The following is a 19,280-nucleotide window of genomic DNA, read 5'->3' on the forward strand; positions in this document are numbered from 1 at the left end:
AAAGAAATTCTTTTACTTATAGATACAATAATTGTGTTTGTGGTTGCCTTAACTGAATAAGTTGTTATTTTTTAGGGTTGTCTTGATAGAAAGATAATATGGTTAGTGTGTTCAACATAACTTAGGGAACAAGACTGCATTGTTTAATATTTGGATTTTGTAGGGGTGTTAGGTGTATTTTATAGCAGTGTCCATATTTATATCCAAATAGGTATTTGTTGAAAATCCAAGTTTTGTACAAGGATATGTTCATACCATTCATGAAACTGTATCAAAGAGTTTGAGAATGTCCAAGGTCCTGTTTTAGAATGCACTTAACACTTTTGATTTTGTCCACTCTGATCTACAATAATCCATGTTGATTTTTGCTGAGAAAAGTATGATTGAGTTACACCAAATATTTGATAGTCACATTTGTAAGGATCCATGTTGAAAGACTTGCGCGATAAGATCTATCATAATTGAATAAAATCATTTGTAACAGTAGTGACTTGAATTCCACCTTATTCATAAACCAATCATTCCTCTTTAGCTTAATCTTGGTTAATTTTTGAGTTGTCATAAGCATCTTGTTAGTTATTGTTGAATTTGTTTTGGATGCTAAATATAAGTTAGTGGTTGGGAAATTAAAGTTGTGTATGCATGCATGCCACACAAAGACGAAACTTGCATGCATGCCATCTTACATGCATGCACCAATGCATTTGATGGTCGCACATAGGTCGTACAATAAAGGCTATAGTATAATTGACAATCATATATATGATACAAAGAAACGTTAGTCAACTTGGCGGCCACATATAGGTTCAACACCCATTCACCAATTCATTTGACTACAACTAGCATTATGGCATACTTGAGGGAACAATTGTCGTATGCAAATTGTATTGCTGACTGGAAATTTTACCTTATATGCATGCAATTCCGTTTAAAAAGATTGTAGACTCCTACACAAAAACACAACACTCATCCCATACAAGAATATATATAAAGAACATCAATTACAAATCTAATTGTTCACATTTGAAAAATAGAGTAGAAACAAAGATGGAATCGATATCGGTATCACAAATTCTTTATCAAAATGTGTTGTTTTTGATAGCAATAATGTTAAATTTATCCCTACCACATCGTTGGCAAGGTCGACCTACTATAGTTACAACACAATATCAAATAAATAAACATGTAATCAAACTTACAACAACATATAATCATTATAGCGGTATTACTCAGGTAAATTTTACACCATATTAATCAAAACAACCATATTTTTTTTTCTCTTATAGCAGTATTAAACATATACGTTATATCTAAATCATTATTAGAAGACTCCCAATCATATAATATAGTGTCATATGAATTATCATCCGTTATGTTACGCACGAGTTCTGAACTGTCTTTTTCTTACCGGTTTGGAACCATCATTAAGATGTTTAAACCAACAATTTACACCTTGAGTCCATTTGTTTGAAGTTTCATCCCGCCTTTATGCAAATTCTTAATCCTTCTAAAAATACATCAATGCATTATCATAATTGTTTCAGAATCATAAAAAATTATAAGAAAAGAGAAAGATAAATGAGTCTAGTTAATGAATTCTTAAACACTCCTGTTAATATATGACCCCATGCAATGCGATGCTGATCACATACACACGTCAAATGAAACTACGAGACCATATTAAAAAAATCAAGGCTATCACGAAATGGAATGATGACGCTATAATTATAAATGAAAATGTTTTTTTTCCAAATTTATTAATTTTTAAAATTAATAAAAATTGTTTAGTAATTAATTTTTCTTTTAATTATTTAAAATGAATAAATTTATAAATTTAAATAATTATTTATCTATTTTATTAATAAATTAGATGATAAAACAATTCAATAAATAAAATATATAAATTAGTAAAAAAATAAAAAATGGAGGAAGTGACACACCAAATTAGGGGTGTTCATGAGTTGGGTCAGCCCATAAAACTCGATCAAATCCATTCCAAAAAAATATAAAAAAGTGGGTTGGATTGAGTAATTGGGTGTATATGAGTTTAAAAATTAAAAAACCTATAAAAAAATCGAGTTTCGGGTAAAATCATACTCGAACTCAAAAAACCCATTGATCCACTAATCAAACACATACTATTACAATTTTAATGATTTTGATGAGTATTATTTTAATTGTAGCAATTTTAGTCTCTTAAGATTTACTATTTTAGTGAATTACGACTTTAATTAATTTTGAATGTTTCACTCTTTAATTATTTTGATATTAATATAATTTTATGTCATGCAACTTTAATTTATTGTCAGTATTTTATGATAATTTTATTAGTTGATGATATCACTTATTATTTTATGATGCTAAAAGATAGTAATAATTGATTATCTATTTTTTTTAAATATAAATGTTGAGTAATTTTAAAAAAAATATGATCTCATCATTTTGTTATTTAATATTAATAAAAAAAATAATTATTTAGACAATCCATTATACAATCCAACCCAAACTGAAGTGTTTAATTCAATTATTTTATTAAATAAAACTTATATGACATATTGTTTTAAATATATTTACTTTTATATAAATTTTAATTGAATTTGATTCAAATATATTGTCCGGAAAATAATATTTATACGCATAGATAATGAGAGTAAAAGATTTTAGAGTGACTTTTATTATTCTAAAAAATACCCTTTATTTATTTTTTAATGAATAATAAATTTAACAACAATTTTAAATTTTAACTTCTGTCTATTATCAATAATAAATTTAGAATCAATTAGGTTCTGAAGTCTTAAAGTAGATTCTGAAGCCTTAAATTCTCAAAGCAGGTGCTGAAGCCTTAAATTCTCAAAGTAACTTATGTCATTGCCATTAATAATGCCCCGCACGGAAGAAAAAAAATCACTTTTATCTCTTTTCATCTCTTTTACAATTATCTTAATCTTTTTGTCAATTGATTTTTTTAATTGTCAAGTTTTTTATTTATTCTCAATTTTAACTTTTAATGTTTGATTATAATTAATACATTGCAAGCAATTTATACTCACATAAATATATGTTGTTTTATTGGAGTGTTTGTATATACTTTAAATTAGAAGGAGAAGAAATAATTTATAAAAAAAAATGAAGAAGAAATAGAAATTCATATTAAAGTGGAGAAGAAAGGCCAATAAAACAAAGAAGCAACCATGGTTATGGGTCTAGAGAAATAAAATGGTTTTTTTCTTCATCTTTATCATTTGTTCATTTGTTTTTGATTTTCTTTTTGTCAAGCATTTAAATTTATTATAGTCATACAAATTATTTTGGAAATGATGATACTATTTTTTAGAGTTATGATTATGAGAAAATTGTGAAAAAAATCTTTTTCGCTTCTTAACGTTTTTTGAATATTAATATTTTTTCTTTATTTGTGTAAATGAATTGTATCAAATAACTTAATCAAAAATCTCATTTACCCTTCACTTGCATTTCTAAAATCCTAATTGTTTTGTCTAAGATATTTCTTTATGTCCATGACCTATATGATGGGTTTCTAATAAAAATAAATAGATGCTTAAAGTTTTCATATCCTTATTTTTTTCCTAACTTATTTTATTCTTCTTAACTTCTGTATTTTACTTTATAGAACAAATAAAAAATAATGAGATTATAAAATGACAGAAATATAAAATATAGTGAATGAGGCTTTTTCTTTTTTTTATTATCTTTTATGTTGTTTTTCCATTTTTAAAAGTGAAATGCATTCTTAATTTATTATTAATTTTTTAAGAATATTATTTTTCGATATCACGAGTAATATTTATTATATATCTTAAATATAAGTATATTTGTATATTTTAATAATTTGTTAAAAAAAACTAAAAACATTCAAGTGTTGTGATTTGAAAAATAAAAACGGAAGAAAATTAAATTGTTAAGTTTATATAAGAAGGGGAATAAGAAGTTTAATCGAGTTTATCAGATAATACTTAAAACATAGAATAAAATTATCAATATTAAATTATGACACTTTAACATGAAATTATGATACTTTATCACATATAAAATGGATCAACTGGTAATGTTTTTACATGTCTTTAGTATTTTTCAACTCATATTTATTTTATAGATGTGTTGAGCACATTGTTTTCCCCTAGCATGCCTAAATTGCCTTGCAACTATTGAAAATTATGAAAAATCTATTGAGAGACTCTTCTAGACTGAAAAACTATAGAATCTGAAAAATAATGGAACTATAAAAGATTCCTCCAAGATTCTTCATTTTTACAAGTCAATATTTTCGTACTTATTAATTTTGTTTTATGGACATCATTATTATTCTTTCTATGTTGTATTAACGTCTAAATGGACATAGTGTTAGTTTTTTTTTAAAGCGCTCACGTGTCAAAATATAAATAATTTTTTTAAATTAATTTTTCACTTTAAAATTATTTTTTAATTTCTTGTGTATGCATTAAAAAAGATAAACGAACATAAGAATCTAAGTTACAAAATTTATTACATAAATAATCTATAATTATCATATATAAAGGGGATATAGGATTTTGGAGTGACATTTTTTTATTCTTTAATTGCACTCAACTTTCATTTATAATTAACTAATTTATTTTTTTAAATTTGATAATCGCCTTTGTATTTGTCCTATAACTTTTCCTTCTCCATTTTAGAGTCTAACGTTATATATAAATTTGATTTGTTTTTCAATCTATAGACAACGCTTTTTATGCGTTGCTTATAAAAAAACGTAGTATATTCCTTTGTTTTAGGCGCGGTTATGTGTGTTGTGTAAATGAAATTATAGATTAAGCTACAGTTTACATCGGTTGGTTATTAATAACCGTTGCCTTTTCACATGTTTTGGGGACAGTTATTTTATGTTGCTACTTGAAAACCGCAGCTTAAAAGTTCAACTAAAACCGTGGACTTTGATATTTAAGGCGATGGTGTTCAGAATCCGTAGGTAGAAATCAAAAAACGCGCTCTAATGGAATAAGCAACGACTGTTTATTCCACGGTTGATAAACCGTCCCCTAAAGCATTAAGCAACGGTTTTATACCTTTAAGGGGCGGTTTTTCGTTGTTGCCTAAACCCATTTTTGTTGTAGTGAGAATATAATTTTCTATATAATCATAACATCTTTTGTATATTTTACTCTAACTTTTCTCTCTTCTTTTTATAAAATTCCTCTTCCTCTCATCGATTTTGTTTCTAATCCAGAAAATCATAATTTGTTTTATATTTGTCATTGAAACTTCACCCTCTTCTTTTAGCAAAATTACTCCATAATACTGCATAACTGAATGTCTTACATTTAAAACCCAAGAAGAAAAAACCAAAGATAACTTCTGTCCCACTACGGGTGTGCAAAAAACGAATAACCATTAACCAAATTACTATCCAAATTGGTCCAATTTTTAAAATCCAACCCAAATTTAAAATTAAGAACTGGTTGCCCATTTCTGAGAAAAAAATAAAAAACTATACCCATAATATAGTATGGATTTGATATTGGTACCCAAATATTCTTCCTCTCTTCCCTTCTTACTCAACGAATTTTCATACTTGGAACCCTAATCCTCCAATTATTTTCATGAATCTTTGAACCCTAATCCTAGTTTGCATCCTAATCCCCCAAATCACAAATATGAGTTTAACCTAAATAGTTTTGAAATCGACCAATATTAGCCATAGCTATTTTCAGTTTCTGGATGAAATTGCTCTTGTTGTTGTTCTGGTTTGTTTAATGGCCCTTCGTTGTTGGGATTAAGAACCTCTCTTTCATATTATTGTTGAGATGAATGTTTTTGCTGAAGAATTGTTTGTCTCTGGATGAATTTGGAGAAAAAATTAAATGAGTGATATAAAAAGGAAATAGACGAGTTTTGAGACGTGAGTCATAAATGATGGGGAAGTAGCGAGAATAATGTGGTTTGGAGTGATGAGTTTTGGTTTTAGAATTGTCAAAAGTTCTGAATTTCTTAATTATTTTTTCACATAGATTAGATCCAAGTGCTTATGTTTTGGAAACAATTGATTAACTAACTCAACCGCACAACAACATTTAATTTATTGTTTCGTGTACTATTTCAACTATAAGAACTCTTATTTATGTTCTTCTGTTTATAATGTACAAAATTTTAGTTTGGAAATATAATCTTCTATTTGAAGAGATATTTAATCCATATAATGAATTTAATTATAAAAATCGATTAAAATAAATTTACTAAATAATCGATTAAAGCAAAAAACCAGAAAAAAAAGACTAGAAAAAAAGTAATTTTTATATAATTGGTTGTGAGAAATTTGTTTTAGAATTGATTCATATAAAAACTGATTTTGGAATTGATTAAAATAAAAATTGGTTTTTGGTAGGAATCGGTTTTAACTGAACCGATCCAAATATAAACCAATTTTTTTAAAAATAAACTGGTTTTAATAAATCAGTTCTAAGAATTGAACCAATATATATATATATATATATATATATATATATATATATATATATATATATATATATATATATATATATAGTTTGGTTCGGGTTGGTTTAAGAACCATGCACACCCTTATGTCCAACCTCTCATTCCATTTTCTCTTTAGAGATGATCATTTCACTATGTCCAAAAGATAAAACATAGAAGATGCATAAAATAAAGTAAAAATTTGAAAAGTTAATTTTTGATGCAAAAATTGAAGAAGTGGATTTTCGATGCACTACAACCGAGAGTGGAATAATGACTCCAAATCAAGTCGACGATTAAGAACTCTACACTGTTAATAAATCATAAGTATTGTTATGAACACATTAAAAAACATTCTATTATTTGATCTCTCTAACATTGATCAAATATATGTTTTTATCCTCTTTCACTTTGGTAAGTAATCCTAGTTTAAGATATATCCACATAAAAAAAATGAATGAAAAAAATTAGTTAGAGAGAGATTAAATAAAGATAATAATTACTCCTTCCGTTCCTTTATAAATGTCACTTTTTAAAAAAAATATATTTTTTAAGTGTTATTTCAAAGTACAATGTAGTGTTAATTGTAATATTGTGAAAATTACCCCTAAGCATTTATTATAGAGAGAAAAAGATTAAATAAATTACTAAAAAATTAAGGGTATTGTAGGAAAAAACATAATCATTGTTTAAAAAGTAACAATAATTATTAGTTATTTTGATATGGATAAAAAATTAAAAAATAACATTTAAAAAGGAATAGAGAGAATATATTTTATGCGAGTCTGAATTAAACAAATAATGGTGATTGAATTAATCATTCATAGTAATTAATCTAAAACATAATCATTGTTTAAAAAGTAACAATAATTATTAGTTATTTTGATACGGGTAAAAAAATTAAAAAATGACATTCAAAAAGGAATAGAGAGAATATATTTTATGCGAGTCTGAATTAAACAAATAATGGTGATTGAATTAATCATTCATAGTAATTAATCTAATTTTAATTTTACTAAAAACCAATAAATTGAAAAGCGTGTCATAGAATGGGTTGAGCATGAGCTCATTATTCCACGCACTACCATGGTAGAAAGTAGAAACCAAATAATCAAGCTCATCATTTTTGCCCCAACAGAAAAGCGTCTGGTTTTGGCGGGAAACAACAGAGTTCAGAAACGCAACGCAAATGGCGAACAAGCTCATCAACCAGATGAGTTTACCTAAATCCATCGCTAATATCTTCACCGCTCGCAACATCATCACCGCCAAGGTAATACCAACTGTCGCCAATTCCCTTTTCCCTTTCTATTCGCTTTTCATTTTTGTAATTCATGCTCAAATTCGAATCATCCCTTTCTATTAGCATTCAGATCGTAATTTCCATGACCTAAATAGTCGCGGTTTTCGCTTCTCACTATAGTCGCGAATTTTGTATTATTAATTCAATTTTTTGTTATTTATTTTGAAAATCGCAGGATGCATTATCTCTCACTGAATTTGAATTGATGGAGTTGTTGGATGTTGGGATGGCAGAAGTAGCATCTGCAATGGCGCATATTAGCGAAGTTGTGTGTCCACCTTGCCAAACTGTATGTAATACGCACACATGTTCTTCTTTTTTTCATCTAGGGTTTTTTCTTTTCTTTTCAATTTTGTTAATAGGAATTATTAAATGTTGTGATAATAATTGATAGGCATTACTTCTGATGGAGCAGCGAGTACGAAACGAAAGCATGGCTGGTCATCTTCCCACTCGTTTGAAAGGATTGGATGAAGCTTTATGCGGCGGTATTCCGTTTGGTGTTTTGACAGAATTGGTTGGTCCACCAGGAATTGGCAAAACACAGGTGCATTCTTGGTTTTATGACATTTAACACTTGACCTTTTTTTATTAGATGTGGATTTTGGTAATGTTTGAGGATGTTTTCATTAACCATTTATCAAGATGGGTGGATTTTATATTGCAGTTTTGCTTGAAGCTCTCATTGTTGGCTTCGTTGCCGGCTAATTTTGGAGGCTTAGATGGCCGGGTGATATATATTGACGTTGAATCTAAATTTAGTTCAAAAAGGTAGTTGAAGCTTGCAGGCATTGTATTGTTGCATTGAAGTGCTTTCAATAATAATGATACTATTTACTGTCAAATGATTTGATTGTTTTAAAGAAAATGTAGAATCTTTTGCAAGTGAATGTGCTTTTTCTTTGCCTAGATTGATAGAGATTGGAACAAAGAGTTTTCCTGAAATATTTCACAAGAAGGGAATGGCACAGGAGGTGTGTAGATTGACTCTTCTTTTCTTTTCTCATGTCCTTTTTGTATAGATTTTCTGTAATCTGAATTTGATTATATCTCGGAGGTAGGAACACAACGTGATTGTTTTTACTTAACATGTCACAGATGGCCGGTAGAATCCTGATCTTACGTCCTACATCACTTTCTGAATTTGCTGAGAGGTGAGAATCTTCATATGACATGATGTTGTGTGTTGAGATAGTTTCCTGTATCCTAAATCTCATTCAAAGGTTGTACTGTCATATTTTTCCTTTATAAAATGGAAAAGTTGAGGTTCCACACCAACTATAAATAAAACCGAATTAGTCTTCAAGAAGTTTGGGCAATCCTTAGGCGTTGAACTTGCTTTTGGGATTGCGTTATGCCTAGTATAAATTTTAAAATGGTATTAGAGCGTATCTTGGATATGCTATTGGACCACTTATATTTTGTCTACACTCTAAATCTCTACTCCTAGGTGTGAAATGACATATTGAGATCCACTCATGCTCTAGCTACCCGGCCTTGGGTGTGACCCGTATGTTGATATCCCACCGTCGACTAAAGATATGCCAAATTAGTCCTTATAGCTTATAAGTCTCAGGCAATTCTTACTGCATAGGATTAGTCAATATCTTTATTTTGTTCCAATATTTGTTTTGTTCTCCTCCTCAGTTGAAACAGGTTAATGATACATCACACCTATCAGTGGCCAGGAATTCTGCGAGCAAAGTTGATCACTAATTTAGAAGTGAACTTGACCAAAGTTTTAAATTATGTGGCTGATGTAGCCTCAATTGTCGCTGCAGAGACCTACAAAATCTTGACGCCGTGGTCTAAATTGCGGCCACATTTTTAAAAAAACCTTAGATTGGATATGCCAATTGTGTTTCTTTTAGTGTTGAAGTCTGTTTCTGATTCACAACACTCTAAACTGATCTGCTAATTTTTGGTGTCATACTTATTACTTCCTGCATGTAGCATGTTGCCGATTATGGAGATAGAAATAGAATCTATCACAACTCCTATTTTATTCTTCCTTTTTATTCTAAGTTTATGTACTGTAACTGTATGACATGATCTTTTAACATTACCAGTTTGCACCGGATCAAAGTATCACTCCTCCAGCAACAAGTGAAGTTGCTCATCATTGATAGCATGGCTGCTCTTGTTTTAGGGTGAGCTATACTTTTTTGGCAATGTTTGTGTAGTATGTAGTTAAAGATGCTCTCTTCAAATCAGTTATAAATTTATAATTATTCTTTGAAAAGGAGCAGCGTCCAATTAGGATGGTAAATGTGATGAGAAATAGAAGGAGAGCAGAGGATCTCAACTTATGAATTAAATAAAACAGTTACAGCATAACAAAACAACTAGCCAACAATGCTGGCTGCAGGTTCCCAACTATTCTCCTAATTCGGTGAATGAAACCATTTGATCAAGACCTTCAATTCACCTGCAGAATTTTCTTTAAGTCAACCAACTTTACAAGTTGCACCTTCAACTCTTGTTTTATTTTATAGCATTTTTTTCAGAGGTTTGGCCTGCTGATTTGGGCTTAAAGCTTTCTTCAACAAGGAGAGTTGAAAAGCTGGGTGGTAGCTAATGGCTTCATTTTGTAATGTAAAGCTGCAGCTTCAGAAATAATCAATTGTCAACTTGGAAGTCCACTGCATTCAAATGGTTATTTGCCTGTTCTTTCCACTGGTCTCGCGCTTTGAGAAATTTTCCTTTCAATTTAACCAACAGCTCATCTCTTTGCTGTGCCTGTGTCAGATGATTTACTCCCTCAACCTTAAAGGGAAATGTAGTCCCTTTCAAGAATAAAGGATTGCCAATTTTCTCCAATGCTCATCAAGATACAAACCAGTCCTTTCTGCTTCCAACCCAGTGTGCATCTCTGCCATCATCTATTCCAACTAGGCTAGTGCAAGAGATACAATAAAACATTACAACCCTTGGTATTCAAGAGATCCAGACTCTCCACAATAAGGATTACAATCGTTGCCCTCTCTCTTTTACCTACTCTGCTAATTATCTGAACTAATAGTTTGTTAGTAGTTTTTTTTACACTGCGTAATTGTCTTAACTAATTCAAAAGCTGGGACACTCCCTATTCATGAATGTCTCATGATGCATATAATTTGGTCACCTTTTCTTTTCAGTGAACATGATTGTGGGGCTTCTAAGCAACAAGCATTGGGTTGGCACGTCTCTTTTATCAAGTAAGAAACACTTGTGAGATTTTAGCGAAGTGGAGTTACATTTTTCTTCCTAAAGGCAGTTCTAATTTTGAGCTTGTTTAGGTCACTTGCTGAATTTTCACGAATTCCAATTGTATTGACAAATCAAGTAAGATCTCAAATGGGTGATGAATCTCTCATGTATTCCTTTCAAGGTATGATGAACACATTATTTTTGGATAGCTTTAACTAGAGTTTAACGTATCATTGGACATGTTAAGCAGCTCAAAGCCGCTCTACAAAAGAAGACGTTCCTGTTACATTTGACTCTCATCTTGTTGCTGCTTTGGGAATTAACTGGGCTCATGCCGTGACCATCCGTCTTGTACTTGAATCCAAATCAGGTTGATTAATTTGCAGCAATATGTGCCCTCTTGATTTTAAATGTACTATTTTGTTAACAAATAACGAAAGTTTGTGTACATGCCACTTTACTCAAATGGTTGGAGTGGGTGGCAATTTGGGTTGAGGTCGTTAGGTCAACTTGTGATACTGACTTCCTAGATAGTACCTGCTATATATTAAGTACTACTTATTAACAAGTTCTAGGATGGTTGGAGTCGCCCACTTGTCATTTGTTTAAACCAATTTGTCTGAACGCATAAGAAACAGTGAATGCAGAAATAAAAAAACTGTTAATTATCCAACATTATATTGAAATAAATTTTTTATGCGGGTGGGTTTTAGCAAATGTCTCCATTTTTCGTTAAAACTTGTTCCGGGCTTATTAAGACCATCCCAATTCATATATCCAACAAAGTGTCTCCACTCACTGACGCATAGATGAACCTTCATTTCTGGACACTGCATAGGAGCACGATCTCTTCTATCATCTCAACTGTTGATCATATCCAACAGCTCCTGCACCCCATGCAGGACAAATCGGCACCGTTTTGAACGTCTTCTCTATATAAGCGTGACCCCGGGTGGTTAACACTAGTCAACCTTTGAAACAAGTCATTTTTAGACCAAATTTGGAAGGGTGGATGTCAGTAGTCTATAGAGATTTCAGAGTTTGATATCTGTTTCAACTCCAAAAACACCCTAAAAGCCCTAGTCTTTGCAGACTTTATTGCTAAGTTGACACCGACCACCTCTGAACCATGCACAAAGTGGACCGTCTTCACAAATGAGTCATTGAATAGTAGAGGAAGTAGAGCCGACTGCGTTCTTGAGATTGACAAAGAGATCATAGTAGAAGTATCCCTGCGCTTTTGACTTCTCCACCACCACCAACCTAGTCGAGTACGAAGCCTTCATCACTAGATACATGTTGGCGTTGGAGATCGGGCAAAAATAATCACGCCTAGGTCAACGGGGATGCACAAGCCAAAGATCCACTATTGTAGAAGTATATAGTCATGGTCAAAGACAAATTGAGCTCATTTAAGGCGTATGAGACTGCTGATGTTCCAAGGGAGTAAAACACGAGGGCAGAGGTCCTATCAAAAGCCCTAATAAGGCCCCAACAATTGGGGTGTAACTGTGAAGGTGTCGCCACTAGGTATCAGAATTTTTTTTGTTCGAACATAGTGAAGGGAAAGAAGATTCCCATCTCCAGGAATACCACGACAAACAAGGGGAAGCTCGGGTGGTGAAAGTCTTGGCAAATTCTGTGGGAGAAGGTTTGAACCTCGACCTTCTAGGCACCACATGGACCACCAATCTCTTTTACTGTGTCATATTTTTCTGATTCAAATAAATCAGAATATATTGAAGGAGTCCCCAAGTAACCACCCAGGGATATAAGCGACATACTTCCCTGTTGATTATAAGTTTAGAAGAATGATATTTAATGCCTTGCATCATAGTACCTGTTCACACAAAGAGAAAGTGAGTTCTAGGAAGGTACTTAATATCAAAGCGAAAAGCAAAACAAATGGTAAATAAGGAAGCACGGAAGAAGCTTACCAATAGAAAACTTGATGAAGGTCGAAAGAGGAGAACATAAACACCTTAAAGGGGAAGAAGCCAACATCGAAGAACATGAACATTTCAAGAATGCAGACAATAATAGAAAGCCCAAGTAAAATGAAAATGGAAAAGTTAAAGAAATGGTTCACTCTAGTATATATAGGTGCATCTTCTTCAAAGATTAGAAGATGAAGATCCAATGGTCGAAAGACAAAAGACCATAAGGGCCGCGTATCCACCATTAAATTGGTGCCACGTTATCAGGGATTGCGCCATCAAAATAGTAATGACATGACATCATCAAAATAGTAATTCATAGTTCCCAAACAACAATCATACTACACCTATCACTATGCCATCATCTATTCACCTTAAAGGAGAATAAAGGCGGCATGTCTCAAGGAGTTCCATCAGGACCTGTCAATGGAAAAAGAGAATATCAAAAATCAAGATTGATAAGATAGGTTGGGATGAATGAAAATATCCACCAAAAAAACTTAAGAACGCGGAGGCTGAGGGACCGCCATGGAAGAACGGCCTAGATCACAAGCCACACCTTGGCTTTGTCGGACCAAGCTTGGGGGACAACTATTCCCGCCTGGTCTGACGAGCATATTTAAACATCCCGGTAAGGATGTTGGCCCATAATGAAGAAGATCCCGGGACTGTTGGATCAAGGTCAAGAGTGGATTTGTCATAGGAAAACACCAGATCAAGATGAATGATTAAGGGTGAACTGTCAGATCACATGACAAATTATATTCGGACACTTTTCTCTTTAGACATCTATTCTGTCACAAGAAGATTCTAGGTCCCCAAAACCCTAGAACTTGGTTATAAGAGAAAGGAAATACATCAAGACAAGGTACACACTTTTTCTAACCTAAAATACCTCCTGGCACCTTCTACAGTCACATGCTTGGTGTTTATAGGTACCCCGACCCCGAACCAAGATATCATAACATCAACTACACGCCAGAATACACCATCAAATCTATATATTCAATCTAGCAGTGAACACCTCAGATTAACACGAGATCACTTCCTTTGCTTGCAATACTAGAATAACTACCATTAACTATTCTAACTTTTTTAGACCCAGAAGGAAAATAGGAATTGAATTAATGAGAGTAATTAGTTATATTTTCAGATGCCTCTAAATCTATTACCCAAGGGTTGGAGTGGTATTGGACATATAATGCCAAAGAATCCTTACCTGTTTGTGCCAAGAACATTAGAGGATGAATTGAATTTTAGAAGTTTTAGAAGGTGATCCATATGCTCCTTAATAAATGAAGACAAGCCAACCTCATTGGTTGTAAACATAGGACGGTCACCAAACCTACCAATCTTGCCATTGTTTGGTCTACTGTGTATTTTGAAACAAGTTTTCCAAGTGTGATGGTTACGACTGTAGTAGTTACAAAATAAATGGGTCTTGTCACCACCTTGTGGGTTAGGGAAAGATTTGTGATTGCCACGAGGAACAACCAAGACATATCCTTCGACTGGTGGCGGGACAACAACGAAAATTCTACGGATTTCTTCGTGCAACTGATACCATAAAGAAAGAAACACACAAATCAAAATTTATTTCCGTGATTTGGTAAATAATACATGAGATATTGATAGAGTACAAAGAACAGAAAAATGAATATTCTTCTAGCCTGAAGATCAGAGTGGTGATTCTCTCTTGAGTAATTATTCTCCCTATAAGTGCTAATTTGTAATATGGTAAATAAATAATGGTACTGAATTATCATTTACATCCAGATATATTGGGCTGAATAAAACAAAGTTTTCCGAGTGTGATGGTTACGATCGTAGTAGTTACAAATAAATGGGTCTTGTCACCACCTACTATGGTTTCCGCTATCGGGCCACCCACAATTTATTTCCACGCTCCAGTTGCCTAGTTCTGAGCGTGAGGGTGTGTGTTAAGAGTCCCACATCGGATAATATATGGCTTGAACATGTGTTTATAAGTGGGGACAGTTCTCACTCTCTCAACCGGTTTTGTAGAGCTGAGTTAGGCAAAATCACAGATTCTTAACAATAAGTAATAATTTCCAACACTTGCTAAATTTTTTTTGTATGTTTGGATTAGCTTGTCCCAAACCCATGAAGCACGGACTCCGACACGGACACCGGAACACGACACAGACACTCCGACATCGATAATGTTAAAATATAGGACATCGACACCGCTATATATAAGAGAGTATTTGAGCTTTATTTATATATCTATGATTAAAAAAGTTGAAAATATTCTAATCAAAATTAATGTATTTAATTCTTTATTGATAACATTGCTTAAATATGGATTTAGCAATTTTAAATTTGTGTGAGATTTGTCCAAAATATGTATAAAGGTGTGTTGAAGCAAAGAAAAAAACAAAATTTTATTTGAAATACTGTATGAATTGTTTGACATATGTGTTATGAGTGTCGTACGGGTATTCAAAAAGTGTCTAAACAAAGAAAAAAACCATTTTTTAGTGGACACTTGTCTGACTTTTCTGACACTTCTTTGACTTTTCCGACACGTATCGTACGGGTGTCATACAAGTGTCGGACACCGCGACATGCCTACTCCTAGAGGTGTCCGGCCCAAACTTTTGTTCCAAACTTCTAATTGAATCTTACCAAACTTGGGGAGGAAAAAGCAACATTTCCTTGATGTCAACAAAAGCCAAATACATCGAAGGTGTTTGGATCAAGAGTAGGGATGGTTCAGTACGTAAAAAGCCAACCTAAAAAATACTCGGGTCTAATCTAACTAACACAGACAAGTATAAAACTTAGTTCAGGAGTACCATTTAACCTGGGATTCTTAATATTCTGTCAAATTCCAATGTGTCAATCACCATATATTATTGCTATAAATGATTGTTTATCAATTTGAATTTCAGATGCTCAGTTTCTTGCAGGTCAAAGGTTTATTAAGCTGGCGAAATCTCCAATTTCACCACCTTTGGCTTTTCCTTTTAACATTACTTCATCAGGGATTGTTTTGCTTGATGATAATGGGATAGAGATGAAAGGGCCAGATATAAACAATATACACTGCCAAGGTTTGTTCCTTATTTTTTCCGTGGTAAAGTCTGCTGAATGCATTTTAAATAAGTACAAGAATTATTTGGAAAGATAAAGCCCTAGCATATGTAGAGAGTGACATTCATAACTAGTTGTTCTCTATCTGTTTTAGACATGAAAGTTCCAAGTAGATTTAGTCTGCAACATTTCATAAATTCAAAATTTAATCATTACATTATTGAACCATTTAACTTTAATGTATGTTCAAAATATAAGTAAACATCTATTATTATATTACATACATACAGATGCTCTAAATTATCAAAATATGGGCATGCATGATTAAGTTAATATCACTGATTCAACAGTTGAGCTAGTTAATTATGTGTTTTAATTAACAAAATATTCGATGGTATAAGTGAATACTTACACCTACTGTTAAGTACATCCTTTCTCTTGTAACACACTGTTCAAAACATTACTGAAACTTGCAATTTTAAGTTGCACTTTTCTAGGGTTTCCTTTGATTGTCTAAATATATTAAAGCTCAAATCTCAACTTACCAATTTAATTTTTTTTAATTAAAAACATGCAGGACAAAATGCTTTGTTTAATTTTTAAAGGGTAAGGCAGCACACCAGTTATCAGTTCATAGTATTCTTTTTCGAATCATATGGTATATGACATGACACACTATCCATATATTTATTCTCATCTTCTAGTGAAAGGAGACAAATTGGGACTACTAGTTCCCTTCAGCAATCTATTTTGCTTTCAGATATTACCAGGTTAGTGTAGTTATTTTCATTGGGATACATATATTATTGTTCTATAGGCTTTTATATTTGAGCCCGAGCTTCCATATTTTTTTTATCCAGTCATAAACTATAAAATAGGTAATTATGATAATAAATTATGGTAAAAAATGTTCATATTTATTTTCTTTATTGTTTTCACGAGATTATAATATGGTAGTTGAATTGTGATTAGATTTGATCGGGCGATTTAGATTCTTATAATTAGTTGTGGACTGTTGCATGCATGGTTGTCAAGATCCCGATCTCGATCTTAAAATCTTACGATTTTACGATCTCACTCAACCCCAACAATCCGGATCTTAAATAGAATTGCGTGTTGTAGCCATATTGTGATTTTTTTTCTTTCTAAAATCATTGATTTTGTGCGATCTTTGCCAGTTTCGGGCATGATTTGTCATTTTCTGGCCACCACCATTAAAAGTGAGAAGGATGAAAAAATGCATAGGCACAACAATTACGGTTCGGCGGGGATGAACGCATGTCTTTTGAAATGATAAAGTTTTAGATTTAGGGTTTAGAGAATAAACATCTCACTTTTAACTAAATGACTTATGATAATCTTAGTAATTGACCAAATATGTCCCTAATGTCTAACAAATCTTCCATGTGGTAGTAATAAAGTATAAAAACTCAATCATACATGTCTAAAGAATATGAAAAAGAGTCATTTTCTCACAAATACACTTGCCTTCTAACATATATCATGTAAAAATACTTTAAATATATACTATTATTTGTACATTTTGTAGGATCTTACGATTTTTGCTGTGATTTTATGTTTTACGAACTTGTTATCTCTTCTCGATCTTACAAAAATAATTGGATAGGATCTTCCGATCTTAGCTACGATTTTATATTTTACGATCTTATGTAAGATCTTGATCTTGACAACCTTGGTTGCAGGTAACTTGCTCTGCATTTGTCACCACTAACAAGTTAACAACTATGTTTCTCATATATGTAAGGTATACATCTGTCTCACTATTTGGCTTCTGCTGTCAATCACCATCTGTCTCATCTTGTTGGACTGGTGGGTTGTCTGGAGGTTGTGTTATAAATTATGAAGATCATGCAACATACTTCTACGTAGATTTTTTCTGCTATGGATGTATTGAACGGTATATAGTTTGGAAATGTTGATGATAAGCTACCATTTGCCTTGATATAGTTCTTAACAACACGAAAAGGCCCCAGTTTTGATTACATTGGTTTCAGGATATGACACAGGTTATGCTAATAAGTCTAACATGTCTGAGACATGTGTGGGGAAGAGTCATTTTAACAATATATTATATTCTTGATGATATAAGTCTTAACAGCATGAAATGGCCTAGATATCTTGACTCAAGATTGTCTGTAACTACAACTTCATGTAGAAGTGGTGCAGTGGTTTTTCTATGTTGCATGAATTTCTGGAAAGTATTAAACTAGTAAAATAACTGAAATACTATTATCTTATAGCATTGTGATCATATTTGGAGCTGGGTTTGTTTGATGATTTTGAAGGAATCTGTAAAATTTAATAACTTCAGGTATCAATTTTGATTCTTCTGAATTCTGGATATGCTCACAAAAACTTTATACTATCACAATTTGAAATTTATAAGCATCAAATAAAAAAATTGTCTTTGGGTCAAAATGCCCTGAATCAATGATTGATTTCTCTTTGCTTATATCATTTAAAGACATCTACGAGCTTCATTTCATGCTTATACAATTTGAAGACATCTATCTAGGGGCTCTTGGTAGTGTGCCGAGAGTACAAGATGATTAATTTGTTCAGTTAACAGGGATTAGGCTGTTAAAAAAAACCACGAACTAAACTGAACCGTTGAGCTGAACTGATGAAGTTAAAATAATCGAACTGTTATATATTTTAATGAACAAAACCAGTTTGTTAATGAACAAAACCATATTGCACGAACAATTCTAAAATTAAAACTGAAATCAAATAAAATTGAAATTGTAACCGATTTGACTGAAAATTTAAAGTAAGCTTTACATTTTTTTTTAAAATTTAAAAATAGTTTAATGGTTCTGATATTTAATAAATGGTTCAATTTGGTTATGGCTAAAATTGAATCATTTATTAAAGATCAGAACCATTAATTCTATCTCCAAACTAACATGAATTCTGTCTTCAATGAAAGAATCTCTACAAACCAACCCATCCTTGATGCGAAAAATTACGATAAATGGTGCAAACAAATGAAAGTGTTGTTTGGCTACCAAGATGTTCTTGAAGTGATTAAGAACGAGGTGAATCCTCTTGTCGAAGCCGCAACAGATGCACATCGAGCAACACATAAGGAAGATAATAAGAAAGATTTAAAAGCGTTGCTTTTGATCCATCAATGTGTGGATGGTTGTAACTTTAAAAAAGTTGGTGATTGCGAATCGTCAAAGCAAGTGTGAGAAATCTTAAAGAAGATATATGCAGAGGCTGACAAGGCAAAAGTGAAGAGGTTACAAACTCACAAGTGTCAACTTGAATTGATTCAAATGGAGGAAAAGGAGACGATTAAT

General features: G+C 32.0%; 1 protein-coding gene and 1 long non-coding RNA gene across 6 annotated transcripts; one reads left to right on the forward strand and one right to left on the reverse strand.

Annotated features, from left to right (window-relative positions):
- Positions 1–7,515: 7,515 nt before the first annotated feature.
- On the forward strand, positions 7,516–18,207 carry LOC127086995 (DNA repair protein RAD51 homolog 2). Of its 5 annotated transcripts, none has more exons than XM_051027827.1 (14): positions 7,516–7,741; positions 7,947–8,060; positions 8,187–8,318; positions 8,439–8,542; positions 8,682–8,745; positions 8,870–8,925; positions 9,841–9,921; positions 10,909–10,968; positions 11,050–11,141; positions 11,211–11,330; positions 15,813–15,974; positions 16,532–16,560; positions 16,659–16,724; positions 17,658–18,207. In XM_051027827.1, the coding sequence occupies exons 1-12, from the start codon at positions 7,658–7,660 to the stop codon at positions 16,555–16,557; spliced, it is 1,095 nt and encodes a 364-aa protein (XP_050883784.1). In that variant the 5' UTR covers positions 7,516–7,657; the 3' UTR covers positions 16,558–16,560; positions 16,659–16,724; positions 17,658–18,207. The 5 variants fall into 5 exon arrangements, with proteins under 5 accessions (XP_050883784.1, XP_050883782.1, XP_050883785.1 ...); XM_051027825.1 differs by having other exon boundaries at positions 7,517–7,741; positions 8,166–8,318; XM_051027828.1 differs by having other exon boundaries at positions 7,518–7,741; positions 8,166–8,318; positions 15,821–15,974.
- On the reverse strand, positions 11,611–13,188 carry LOC127086998 (uncharacterized). Its single transcript, XR_007789744.1, has 2 exons — positions 12,898–13,188; positions 11,611–12,800 (listed from the first exon to the last, which is right to left on the reverse strand). It is a non-coding gene; the product is annotated as an uncharacterized LOC127086998 (long non-coding RNA).
- Positions 18,208–19,280: the final 1,073 nt, after the last annotated feature.

The sequence above is a fragment of the Lathyrus oleraceus genome, chromosome 5 (genome assembly GCF_024323335.1).
Source record: "Lathyrus oleraceus cultivar Zhongwan6 chromosome 5, CAAS_Psat_ZW6_1.0, whole genome shotgun sequence".
Classification (NCBI taxonomy): domain Eukaryota; kingdom Viridiplantae; phylum Streptophyta; class Magnoliopsida; order Fabales; family Fabaceae; genus Lathyrus; species Lathyrus oleraceus.

Coding starts and splice junctions, on each gene's coding strand:
- LOC127086995 (XM_051027825.1), top strand. CDS start 7,658: ATGGCGAACAAGCTCATCAACCAGATGAGTTTACCTAAATCCATCGCT. Junction 8,543..8,681: donor TCTAAATTTAGTTCAAAAAG/GTAGTTGAAGCT, acceptor TTCTTTGCCTAG/ATTGATAGAGATTGGAACAA. Junction 15,975..16,531: donor AAACAATATACACTGCCAAG/GTTTGTTCCTTA, acceptor AAAAACATGCAG/GACAAAATGCTTTGTTTAAT.